The sequence below is a fragment of the Podospora pseudoanserina genome, chromosome 1 (assembly GCF_035222485.1).
Source record: "Podospora pseudoanserina strain CBS 124.78 chromosome 1, whole genome shotgun sequence".
NCBI classification, from domain to species: domain Eukaryota; kingdom Fungi; phylum Ascomycota; class Sordariomycetes; order Sordariales; family Podosporaceae; genus Podospora; species Podospora pseudoanserina.
Window position 1 is genome coordinate 7059331 of NC_085920.1, and position 12401 is coordinate 7071731.

Genomic DNA, 12401 nt, shown 5'->3' on the forward strand with positions numbered 1-12401 from the left:
GCCAGCTCTCAGCGATCAACCCCAGGACGACCCACTGTGGTCTTGGCCCCACACACCCCCTGCCTGCGGAAAGAGTCTGTGCTCCAGCTGGGAGTGGGCCCCCCCCGCATTGGCGACAGCTTGTCAACGAAGGGCGGACCATTCTGCCCGGCTTCACCGCTAAAATTTCCAGTCGACCCTGCCTTATCTCAACGTTCACATCGACATCGTCGCTGTTTGCGCCAGCCACTTGATATATTGAGAGTTTTGAGGGTCGTCATCACCTTAAGACGTCAAGATGGGTTCGAGTATGAGGAAGAAAAGGGAGAAGAAGAGGGACTTCAATGTACGATATCGCAAGTCGTTTCAGTCCCAGAAACACAAACTGATTGATGCATCCTAGAAAGCCAAGTTGAAAGTGGGAAGGGAAAAGGCGAAGGCGGCCAATTTCACAGACACCAGCTTCAAATCAAAATGTACATCTCTCCACATTCCCAGATCTACTATACATGTGCTAATACACCGTAGCGATTCACATCAATCAAGGAGCCCTCACATCGGACGGCATAGACTCGGCCGAACAATTCAAGCAGAATCTATCATTGTGTATCTCGGCGAAGTCTGATACCCAACGGCGCGAAGCCGTCGCCTACATCACCAACCAAATATCATCAACCCCGCCAAACAATCCAGTCGGGACGTCAGGAGTCCTGAGCAAGCTGCTTCCGCTGTTATCAGATGCGTCAACGTCGGTACGCGCCCAGCTTCTGAAGCTGTTCCGAGCATTGCCGCCATCAGAGGTTGGGGCGCATGTGGAGAAGATTCTCATGTACATCCGCGGGGGCATGACCCATCTTTCACCAGATATTCGCACAGACACGCTCGACGTCCTGGATTGGCTTCTAGATGTGGCAGGGGATGAAGTGGTTTCTTGTTCAGGAGGCTGGTTGAAAACAATCAACAGCTTCAGCTCCATGCTCGGGTGGAATCCCAGTGTTGGCTCAGCCATGACCAGCAAAGGCTGGACGACGGCATCGAAAGCCACTCTGGGTACTAAGAAGGGCCCTGAAGCTCAGGCGAGACAGATCCAAGCTCTCGCCAGGTTTCTCGAAGTCGGCTTCAAGCCTGAAGCTCCGATTCCTGTCCAATCTGCGGCTTACTGGGACAACATATATCGCCTGCCAACCACACCAAATCCCTTTGCATATCTCAACCTTTTCGGGATACCACGAGATGAGGAAAACGAAATGTACCTCGATCGTGGGTCGCGGCAGCGTGTTTTCGATGCCAGATGGAGAGCCACCATCGCGACTGGTATGGAGGGTGCCAGGAAGGAGGGGGGAACGGTTGGGAGGGCTGCAGCTGCGCTGGGGAGAGCCTTGAATGGCGGGTTTGATGGTCCTGAATCTGGATCTGGAAATTAGCATTTTGTGGAGTTTGTTCTTTGATGTTTTCGGATTCCTTTCGACTTACGGAGTACGGCATGGGATCTAAGCGGCGACCCTGCTTTTTTTTGTTTGCTTGGGCTTTCGCTGCTAAGTCACTTTATATCAGGGCTGGTATTTCTTCTGGCATTTTCAACCAGATGCGTGTCTGCTTTCTTTCTACCTCACCTCCTGCCTCTTTATCGCTGCAGGCTGCGGCTGGCCGGTCCTCTGCTTTCCCGTGCCATAGAACAGGTTATGTGCCTTCCTTGGGGCATGGAGGCAGCGGGTTCTGTTGACTGGGAACTGTACAGTTTGGATGAACAATGCAGTTAGTGGTGTGACAAGCATTCGTTTCGATGCCAGACAACCCGCGAGCCATGTTCTGAGGTGCTGCCTGTCGTTATGAACCAAAACATGTTTGCAGCAACATAGGAAACATACCTAGAGCTCCATCGCAACGAACAACTCCTGATACCCCTGAGCCTATCCGTTCCCATCCCTTGATTGCATATCCTCAAGCCCAAACGAGGTGTGTATAACAAATCTGTTGGCCACCATAGAATACCACCAGATTCCGGCTCAGGCCACAATAAAGAAGATTAGAATCTCCAAATGCTGCCGTGACTTCGCACCATTGCCGCCGATGCCGCCGAGACTTTGGAGCGGACCCAGCCGGAGCGGGTACACATCACCAACGTCGCCGTCGTGTCCTTGTTCTATTGAGTTCCGGCCCCAAACAAAGAATCTTCAGCGCCAAACGCCGGTCTTCTACAACCACCCCATCAAGCCCTAATCCGCCGCCGGCCCCGTCATAGAGTCCCGTAATAAAGGCACATCAAAAAATCCGAACCTGTCCGGAACGTGCCGGTTCCTTCTCAGAGAGCTACGGTCACTATAAGCGGGCCATCACTGCTGTTGCCGGCATTTCTCAATTGTCTGGGTATAAATTCCTGGTCACGTTGCCCTCTCCCAGGTCTTTCTTCCTTCACCACACAACCACCATCCTCCGACAGGCCTGTTTAAAGACAGAACTTCACACAACCACTTCTCCAGTATCTATCAGACAAGACTGTCAAACCACAGTAAGTACATCTCCTTCGCACCACCACATCAGGTTTCCTCTCCTCACCTTGTCCTCTCCCTCCCTCTTCCTCACCACAGCCAGTCTGTCAGTCTTCTGTTGGCAATAACGCCGAGGACGTCATCACTCTAGAGACTGCACTGCGCTTTAACGCCCCTGACCAGTGTCAACAACTTTTAGTCACGCCAGGGTCAGTGATATTCTTGTCCTTGGGAAGTCCGGCAGGAACGACCTGCCGCTGCTGCCAGGGTTAGCACCATTATCCCGCACCTTCAAACCTGTTCCACTTCACCCAGGATGGTCGGTCCTTTCGTTCCTTCCTCAACACCACAGGGTAACCTCACCATACACGTCATATAAGAGGCGTTCCTTCCCCTCAAACCAGCCTCACGCACCTTGATCGCCTGGATTCCCTGTTGCCTTTCCATCCTTTCACCTTCCCACTGCCCACCTTCTTCCACGTAGGACTTAGGTTCTTCTCCCTTCTGCCCTCTGCCCTCTGCCCTACCTATTACCCTTTTCCCTCCCGACCTGACCGCCTCCCACTGTTGTCTGCCTTCCACCTTCAAATATTTCCCTGCTCTCTCCTCTCCTTTCTCATCCCTATCTCTTCCTCTCCCACCCTCTCTCTTCGAAGACCTTTCTTTGGTCCTCACCTTCAATGCCTGTCCTTCTCTAATTGTTTTGTCAGAACATCGTTGACCTACCACTCTCAATCGCCATTGCCATGTCTGATTGGGACAACAAGAACAACCAGACGACCTCCAACGAGGTTGTCGACTCCTTTGCCACGGGCGATCTTGCCGCCGCCGTCCCCGACCTTAATGGTGACGGTGAGACCAAGCCCAAGCCCAAGCCCGCAAAAAAGGTCTACAGCGAGGCCGGCTCTCAGTGGACCCAGCAGGTCCCTTACAACTACAACGAGTTTGGTGATGAGGGTCACCACGACTGGGAGCACAATGCTGCCGTCTACGAGTTCGACGGCGAGATTGGGGATGTTGGCCCTGAGCATCCTGCTCTCGAGATCCAGCTTTTCGGCGAGCCCGAGACTCGCAAGAAGCAGGGCGTCGACTTTTCCAAGTAAGCTTTTTCGACTCTTTCGTCACCTCTCACATCGCCAAGCTGACTTTCATGTAGCATTGCTGAACTCGAGGTCTACCAGGAGGGCCCTGCTCGCGTCGACCCCATTGCTAGCTTTGAGACCGCTGGCCTCCATCCTGCTATGCTGAACAACGTTAAGCTTGCTGGTTATGAGACCCCGACTCCCATTCAGCGTTACTGCCTGCCTGCCATCAAGATGGGCTATGACGTGGTCGCTGTCGCCCAGACAGGTAACTATCCTCTTACTCTGTGTTTCTGAAGACAGATTGACTGACCGTCTTGTACAGGTTCCGGCAAGACTGCCGCCTATCTGATTCCCATCCTGAATCAGTTGATGGGCAAGGCCAAGAAGTTGGCCGCTACGCGTCCCAATCCCGCCGCCTTCCGCGAGGGTGTCGACCAGGCTGTCCGCGCTGAGCCCCTCGTTGTCATCGTCTGCCCCAGCCGTGAGCTGGCTGTTCAAGTCTTCACCGAAGCCCGGAAGTTTTGCTACCGCACCATGCTTCGCCCTTGCGTCATTTACGGTGGCGGTCCTTCCAGTGAGCAGCGCGCCCAGCTCCAAAAGGGCTGCGACGTTCTCATTGCGTCTCCCGGTCGTCTGATCGACTTCATGGACGATACCAGACTCTTGACCCTCCGCCGTGTTCGTTACATGGTCCTTGACGAGGCTGATGAGATGCTTCACGATGACTGGAAGGGTGATTTCGACACGATCATGTCTGGTGGCGGTGAGTTACTTCCCATCCAACGAGTTGGAAACAAGATTATGTGTCTTAACTCGTGAACAGAGATCGAGGAGGGGAATGTGAGATACATGTTGTTCTCGGCCACTTTCCCCAAGCAATTCCGGGACTTGGCCAAGAACCATCTGGCCGAGACTCATGTCCGTCTGCGCGTCGGCCGTGCCGGTAGCACCCACCGGAACATCAAGCAGGTGGTTTACGAGACGGCTCCTTTCAATAAGAAGTCGGCTCTCATCGATCTTTTGGAGTCTTTGCCTCCCACTCGCACCATCATTTTCGTCAACAGCAAGCGGACTGCTGACGAGTTGGATGACTTCCTCTACAATTTGAAGTTTCCCTGCACATCGATGCACGCCGACCGCACCCAAAAGGAGCGTGAGGCTGCATTACGTGGTTTCCGCAGCGGGTTGGCTCCCATTCTGATCACCACTGGTGTCACTGCTCGTGGCATCGACGTGCGCAATGTCATGCACGTTATCAATTACGATCTCCCCTCGATGGACTACGGTGGCATTGAGGAGTACACTCATCGCATCGGTATGCTGACAACCGTGATCCTGAGCATCTTGCATGTTGCTAACCATTTCTAGGTCGCACTGGTCGAATCGGCCATCGTGGCATGGCCTCGTCTTTCTTCACCGAGCGCGATGAGCCCATTGCCTCCGTGCTTACCCGTACCCTTCTCGAGACCGGCCAGGAGATCCCGGACTTCTTGGCTGGCTACATCCCGGAGGATGTCGCTCATCTCCGATTCGAAGCTGATTCAGACTTCGATGAGACCGAAAACGCTGCGGACAACTTTGGCGGTGATGCCAACGATGGTGATGATGGCGGTGACGACCCCTGGGGCGCTGGTGATGCTGCTCCGGTTGCCCAGCCGGCCGCCGAGAAGGAGTCTGGTTGGTAAATTAGGGATGACTTTACATTTGTTCTTTTTTTTTTTTTTTTTTTTGATTGATTTTGCCTGGGGTAATAATCTTGGAGGTTTGTCGGATGGGTTCGGAAGTTTACCTGGAAATTTCTGCTCATATGACCGACAACTTGGGATGGGATGATACCTTAGCATAGCTGTTGCGATATGCTTAACCAACAAAGAGAACTAACTGTTTTCAGTGATCTTCCTGGTCTCTTGTGATGTGATCTGTGATTTGGTGATGAGAAGAAGCGTTTCTGGCCCTCCCACCGACAGGACTTCCACCCAGGCTGGTTGATGCCCCTCGGCATCATCAATGGGAGGTAGATATTAACAACCTTGGTGGCATCTTGCACTTGATCAGTGTACTATTTTCATACTCAGGTTCATAGCATGGCAAGGTCGATTATCAAGATGACATTTCCTGTATTTTCTGCTTGGACAAAGTTCTCCCGATTTGGGTGGACGGTAGTGAGCACAAAGTTTCATTCGAGAAATTGAAACTAGCATCATTTCCTTTTTTTTTCTTTCTTTTTTTACATGTGAACAACAATTCACCTCTGCTCAGTGTTTTACTGGCGACCCTGAAGCCAACCTCCAAGCCCTCAACGGCAGGGCCTGCAGCTGCAAGACCTTGGGTCTGATGTACAGCACAAACGTGACGACGCCTATCGCGACGCACAAAATGTTGACAACATGGTACCCATCCCTCTGCATCTCGCATATCCCCCCTCCGGCCAGACACGTCTCCTTGTCCGCCTGAACAGCACACGAGAACGGCTCCTTGATCAGGGGCGCACCCGCCAAGGCAATTTTCTCCCGCTGGGCAGCGGTCAAGTTGTCCAGGTTATTCGGCAGACAAGTGGCGCTGGTGAAGTAATCTACCAGCCTGAGGATGAAGAACCTGGGAAAGGTCCCGCCCAGGTTGCAGACCGTTGCCAGCAGTGTCATGTACGTGCCGCCAATGGTCGGGTCGGCAATCTTGGCGTGGAAGGCCGAGACGGCGACGAACATGATTGTGTTTGTGAATGTGGAAAAGACGTGTTGGAGGATGACCATGAGGAGGTAAGTCGGGGTGACGGTGCCAGAGGCGGGAAACACCGAGACGGTGAACTGTGCCACGAGGGCGGCGACGAGGCGGCCGGCGAAGCCCCAGGACCAGAGGCGCATGGGGGTGAACTGCTGGGACCACTTCCCTGCGTAGTATCCGAGGCCGATCTCAAAGGGGAAGTCGATGAGGACGGTGAGGGCCATGTTGCTTGTGCCGAACCCCTTGTCCAAGAGCTTGAGGGAGGTGACGGCATCGTTGGCCTGGAAGCCGATTTTGGCAATGAGGTGGACGACAATGATGGTCTGAATGTTTTTCAGGTTGAGGATCTTCCACATGGAGGAGTAGACGTCGAATATGCCGTCTTCGTTCTTCGTGCGCTCTTCTCGTTTGAAGAGGAAGAGGCCTAGGGTGACGAGGATGTAGGACCAGCCCCAGAAGGTTAGGTAGCCTCCGAGAGACATGACTCCGTGGTCGAGGGGGATGGGGCGGATCCAGCGGTTGGCAAAGTCAGGCGAGTTGAAAGCCAGGAAGACGGTGTAGGACATGAACTGGCCGGCGGTCAGGCCGACGGTTTGGGCGGTGGAGGCGTAGGAGATGTTGGCTGGGGAAAGGAGGGTGAGGGCCCAGCCGTCGACGGCGATGTCTTGAGTCGCGCACATCAGGACGAGGAAGAACCACCATCCTGTAAAGCCCCAGACTGTTGGGCCGCCGGGTTTGCCTGTTGTTGCCATGAGGGCTTCCACTTCAGAGCCGAGCCAGAGCATGCCGATGCCTGAGAGGAGCTGGATGGGGAGGATCCATGACTTGCGGCGGCCGACCTTGGGGGACCAGACCGCGTCGACGACGGGGGACCAGAAGAGCTTGAGAGAATAGGGGTAGGAGGCCAAGCTGAAGATGCCGATTTCGCCGTAGGACATGTGGTTCTTGAGGAGGAACGGGACGGAGCCGGTGGCCAGGCCGAGGGGGATGCCCTGGAGGAAGTATAGGAGGACGAGGAGACCAAAATTCCTCCTGTCTTGTCTCGGCAGATCAAAGAAGCCATGGCTGCTCCCGTCACGGTCTTTCGGCGACGGGTCGTTGTCGAGAGAGAAGGATTCGCGGGCCATGAGGCTGGCGGCGGCGGCTTCGGAGGAGGAGTCTTGGGATTGGGGGATGTTGCGACGCATCACTTCGGTTGTGTTCATCGTGGAGGAGGTCTTCGCCTGGCCTGACCCGGGGGAGCCGCTTCGAGTCGTCGGCGATTTGGCGCGCCGGACTTTGGCACCCATATGTACGTGTAGTGTGTATGGTATTCGGGGGGTCTGTTCGAGACTTGTGATATTCTTTGCGGACAGCGCAGAAAGTCGGGAAGCGACTGGTGTGGGTTATGTGTAGATTCAATGACAGGACGCGCGCAGAGCAGAAGGGCTCATGTGACAGCAAGATCGAAATCGAGGGATGAAAATACTGAGGTCTAGCCTCTTGTATGGAAACGGTTAACGAGAGACGAAGTTGACAATGAGGCACCGAGGTTGTCGTTGCTCCAACAGCCTCTTTACAAAACTGGCCTCTTCTCAAGCCTCCCCTGCCGCTCCAACAAAGACCAAAAATCAAGCCAAGCCACGTTGCGCTGGGCCCGGGGGCTCGGAGCCTGGAGGCGACCCCCTGAAAGCGGTAGAGCTTAACTGTTTCCAGCAGATCGCGGGGGAGCTAACTGTGGCTTGGCTGCCAAGTTTCAACCCTCAGATTTTCTTCCAGAACCTTTTCCTCTGAAGTTCTGGAAGGCCCATGGCGGGGCATCACTGGTGACCGGGGTCATGAATGGCATGGTCTTGGACTCAACTGTCAACTGTGAGTTTTAGCACTGAACAAATCTCCTCGAAAAACCAACAAGGATTCTCAATCATTGAATCTCGCGTTTACAGCAGCTCTAGTCCTCTTGTGACTGATATCATTTATATCGTCCTCTTCAGCTTCTGCTTCCGATCAATATCTACGCGACACCAACACGCGTCTCGCTCATCCTCTCACTCACCATCACAATGTCCTCCCCACTACGGACCTCACCTCAACCTCCAACCCTCGACGATGAGATATCCGCCCTTCAATCCAAAAGTATAGTCTTCCCCCATTCTCCCGTTACCACGTCGCTAACATCGCCCAGTCAAAACCCTCAAATCCGCCCTCGCCCTCCAAGCCTCCACCCTCCTCACCAGCCCCTCCACCCTCGCCCTCCTGTCATCCGACCCAAAACTCACCTCCCAATCCTCCCTCCACCAATCCCATCACCTCCAAACCCTCTACCGCACCTGCGCAACCCTCACCCTCTTTCGCGCTCAGGACCCCGACCCCAACGCCGTCGACGCTGGCTCCATCCTCGGTCTGAGGATAGAAGTTGTTTCGAGAGCTAAATTTCTCAGGCCGTACTATGTCCTTTTCAACCGCCCCTGGGCGTCTTCCTCATCCCTCCCAGGGCCGCAGAGGAAATGGCTCAGGGTGCACAGACATACTGTGCCAAGCTGTATCCCCCTGTCTGGGTTAGCAGCGAGATACCTCCCCTCGCCGGATAAGGACGATACAAGGAGGAAGCAAGATCTGGGAAAATTTGCCAGGGGAGTGAGGAGAGAGGTGGTGAGGTATCATGCCAGGTTGGGGACAGTGGCCGATTTGAGGAAGGCTGCTGGGTTAGGTAGGGGAGGGGATGGTGGGGATAAGAGTGGACTGGTGGATATCAGTCCGGCAGATGCGGAGGTTAGGCATGTGAGCGTTGAGTGGGGGGACGGGAGGACGGGGAGGTTGGTGATTGGGGATGATGGGGAGGTGGAAAAGTTGGTGGTGGTGGGGGAGAATGGGAGGGACAGGGAGGCGGGGAGGGAGTTGCTTGGGGGGTTGGGGCTGGCGGGGACGGTGAAGGCGGAGGAGGTTGTGAGGAGGTTGGCGGGGACGGGGGGTGCCTGAGGGAGCGTACAGAAGAACGTGGGAATGTGAGCAGATGGGCTTCAAACACATAATGCGCATATTGGTATGTTGTTGTTTACATTCTAGTTATAGGGCATGCCGAGAGCATCGCTAACGTTGATTTAGAGAGACGCCATGCTATACTTGCCGCCTCACCCCGCAAGCCCCTCGCCAGCTACACAGGGCACACCAAGCCTTCTGGTCGATACCATCGATCAACCCGACAAGCGGGAGCCACAGACCTACTTCTGAACCCTTCGACCAAAAACGGCCCCAGGGCTGGGCAATTTATCTCCTCCCCTCGATACGAACTTTTTGACCTGCGTCATACTAAGCGACTCGATGTCACCGCACTGCCCACCTTCCATGTCGCCTCTCGCTTGTCACTCTGTCGACCACGGCGGACCGAATGTTTGGATGAGAGTGACGCCAACGGGCGGGCTTGGATCACATTGGGGGGTTGCATTGCCGAATGGTCAATGTGCCACTGGGCATACATTGGGCGGGTTGGACGGCGGGTAAAAACGGTGGGTGGGTGTCAAAAGGTGGCGGTTTGTCGTCCCGTCAGCCAAAGGCTGCCGAACGGCAGAATGGCAGAGAAAGGTGTGATGCATGCTGCTGTCAGGGGCGGACACGACTCTGGGACGGTATGGAAGGGGGGTGGGGTTTACTGGCATCTTCCATGCTCCATGTCTGCGACAAGAGAGCTGGGAGGTGAGGTTTGTCTCGGTCTGATTTTGTTTTGTGTAGCTGTTGATTGTGGCTTGGGTTTGTCGGTGGGGGGAGGGTTGAGGTTTTGTATAACGTGCATCTTGGGAGAAGATAAGAGATGAGGTTGGCATGTTTTGTGGAAACATTCTTTTCAGCATTCTCTTGCGATGTGGACACAATACATACCTAGCATAGATGGGTCAAGGGGCATTGGGCAACAACATCACCAATTAAACCAAAGTCAAATGTGTGCAAAATACTAAAAGTATTACTGTTCTCATGATTTTTTTTTTCTCCTTCCCCTCTCGAGTAATCACAAGAAACTACCCATTCAGAAAGAAAAAACATGTCTCAAATCTATGAAGTTTTGCTTTTGCTGAACTTTGCTTAGGTATAAGCCCAACGCTCGCTAGTACATGGCATGAAGAAAAAAAAGAAAAAAAAGGTGAATAATGTCAGTCCATCCATCATCAATCCAATCCCGTGGAAAATCTCAGTCATTAATCCATGAGCCTTTTCATATCAAAGCCGAAGAGGTATTTTGCTTTGCTTAAAGGAGGGCAGCGGCGACGGCGATGACAGCCAGGGCTCCGCCTGCCTTCTGCATGGTTGCAGCTCCGGCGGTAACTGGCCTTCCGGTTGTGGTTGTGATAGGAGGCGGGATGATGGTTCCGATGGTGGTAGGAGGAGGAGGGGCCGGGGTGGTGACCGGGGAGGAGGAGGAGGGGAGGAGCTGGGGTTTCGGTGACCGGAGGAGGAGGCGGTGGGGGAGGGGCCGGGGTCTCGGTCACCGGAGGAGGGAGGCGGGGGGCGGGGAGGAGGGGGGAGGAGGGGCGTGTGTGGGCGTGGTAGCCGTGACTGTCGATGGGGGAGGTGGAGGAGGAGGGGGCACCACGGTCGTGGGAGGTGGAGGAGGGGGAGGAGCCTCGGTCTCCGTCACGGGGCAGATGGTTGTGCTGACAGGAATGGTAACAGTGGTGAGAACCGTCGAGTGAGCCGGGCAGTCGGGGTTGACTGGTGGGCAAGAGGTGATGGTGCGGGTGGTGGTCGCCCAGACGGTGCTGGTGGTCCACTTGCCCACGAACGGGTTGTCAACGGGGCCACCGAGAGAGAACGAAGGTGCCTCGTCGTGATATTCATCTCCGTGGGCCGCCACATGGGCAGCCAGAGTGAGAAGGGTGGCGACTGTGGTCCTCATTGTGATGGTAGATACCTCTGTTGAAGAACGAGAGACAGGAACGAGTGAATGGTACCGTAGGCACTGAGGGTTAGGAACAGAAAAAGCAGAAAGGCAAAATCAGAAGAGGGGATGCCCTCTAAAATACTCGTGCGAGGGAACTCCTGGTGGGGTGCTAAGGGGCTGGGAGAATCAGCAACTGCAGCACGGCAGACAACAGCAAGCAACAAGGGGCGACGATCGGGACCGTCTCTCCATCACCAAGTCTGTCCAATTCGAAAGCGCAGATCTCTCAGGGGAACAGGTTTCGCACGAACTTGCTGTGTAGTGTGGTGTACATCATGTATGCCACCTGGTTTGGTGAGATAAACAAGGCCAACAAGGTACCCTTTGCATGTGGGAGCTTGGCGGCTAAAGAATATAAGGTGTGCCTGGCAATCAACTTCCATATTAAGCTGATCCATGGCCCCAACAGACAAGAAAAACCGACTGCATGACGGAGAGAGACATGCAGAGCAGCCTGTCCTGGAGGGGGAAAAGACAAAGAGGGAAGAACAGTACCCCTGAGTGGCGTCTTCCGGCCCTTGCGTCAGCTCGTGAGTAGAGGTGCCGGACGACGCGACGGACGAGGCCATGGAGGGCCTCCCCCTTCCCCAAACGATGTGACCCCCGATCGTCCAGTCGACAATCGGTGCCTGCATTGGTTGCTCTGGGGCCAGCGTTGGTGGAGGGCACAGCAGTGTGCCCCTGCATTTGAGCACAACCTAAGCTCACGGCGGATGGCTTGAGCTGAGCTTGTTTACCAACTTCTTCCCTCCGGCCCCCCCTCGGAAGCAACTGCCCTGGCTTCCCATGGCTGCCGGAGGTTGACACAACGACATCGGCAGTGGTCTGAGAGCAGAGACATTGATATCAACACGGCCGACCGGGTTGACCACGACACAACGCCGTGGATTATGGTCTGCTTGAACCCGTCATCAGCATCCCCAACGTCTGGGGGAAGTGGTTCACCGCAGTCGGCAGTGCTGTCCAGTGGGAGTTGGGACGGCATCCGGTCTAGGAGCGGGGAATCTACCAGACAACCATGGATGGATGCATCACATTCGTCAGCCAAGGGGAAACACACCACCACCACGCAGTGCAGAGCAGGCACATCAACACCCTAAGAGGAAGGAGGGGAAACGACGGCACAGGTGTGATCAGGCACAGTCGACCGTTCGTTGGCTGGCGACGGCGCGTGGTAGAACACAGGTGTCCTTCTCCTCATAAGAGGCGTGGAGG

At 54.8% G+C, this 12401-nt stretch overlaps 5 protein-coding genes across 5 annotated transcripts; 3 read left to right on the forward strand and 2 right to left on the reverse strand.

Annotated features, from left to right (window-relative positions):
• The first annotated feature begins 9 nt into the window (after window positions 1-9).
• On the forward strand, window positions 10-1868 carry IPI1 (rRNA processing protein). The gene is made up of 3 exons (XM_062943245.1): window positions 10-325; window positions 383-455; window positions 508-1868. Exons 1-3 carry the CDS (start codon window positions 278-280, stop codon window positions 1401-1403), a joined length of 1017 nt encoding a protein of 338 aa, XP_062806320.1. The 5' UTR covers window positions 10-277; the 3' UTR covers window positions 1404-1868.
• A 306-nt stretch (window positions 1869-2174) lies between these two features.
• On the forward strand, window positions 2175-5461 carry QC764_119830 (uncharacterized protein). The gene is given in 7 exon segments (XM_062943246.1): window positions 2175-2488; window positions 3179-3567; window positions 3625-3818; window positions 3876-4316; window positions 4377-4868; window positions 4922-5274; window positions 5284-5461. Coding segments are annotated over 5 exon segments (1797 nt in total). The 5' UTR covers window positions 2175-2488; window positions 3179-3214; the 3' UTR covers window positions 5239-5274; window positions 5284-5461.
• A 347-nt stretch (window positions 5462-5808) lies between these two features.
• On the reverse strand, window positions 5809-7898 carry QC764_119840 (uncharacterized protein; the record flags this gene model as incomplete). The annotated part of the gene is made up of 1 exon (XM_062943247.1): window positions 5809-7898. The coding sequence occupies exon 1, from the start codon at window positions 7561-7563 to the stop codon at window positions 5809-5811; it is 1755 nt and encodes a 584-aa protein (XP_062806322.1). The 5' UTR covers window positions 7564-7898.
• A 197-nt stretch (window positions 7899-8095) lies between these two features.
• Window positions 8096-9232, forward strand: QC764_119850 (uncharacterized protein; the record flags this gene model as incomplete). Its single annotated transcript, XM_062943248.1, has 3 exons — window positions 8096-8215; window positions 8248-8389; window positions 8472-9232. 3 exons carry the CDS (start codon window positions 8096-8098, stop codon window positions 9230-9232), a joined length of 1023 nt encoding a protein of 340 aa, XP_062806323.1.
• A 1261-nt stretch (window positions 9233-10493) lies between these two features.
• QC764_119860 (uncharacterized protein) lies at window positions 10494-11141 on the reverse strand (the record flags this gene model as incomplete). Its single annotated transcript, XM_062943249.1, has 2 exons — window positions 10494-10676; window positions 10836-11141. The coding sequence occupies 2 exons, from the start codon at window positions 11139-11141 to the stop codon at window positions 10494-10496; spliced, it is 489 nt and encodes a 162-aa protein (XP_062806324.1).
• Window positions 11142-12401: the final 1260 nt, after the last annotated feature.

What these genes read in the sequence shown, in the direction of transcription:
- IPI1 (XM_062943245.1), top strand. Translation starts at nt 278, where the DNA reads ATGGGTTCGAGTATGAGGAAGAAAAGGGAGAAGAAGAGGGACTTCAAT. An exon ending in AGAAGAAGAGGGACTTCAAT is followed by an intron (nt 326 to 382) that starts GTACGATATCGC and finishes GATGCATCCTAG; the next exon opens with AAAGCCAAGTTGAAAGTGGG. An exon ending in CACCAGCTTCAAATCAAAAT is followed by an intron (nt 456 to 507) that starts GTACATCTCTCC and finishes AATACACCGTAG; the next exon opens with CGATTCACATCAATCAAGGA.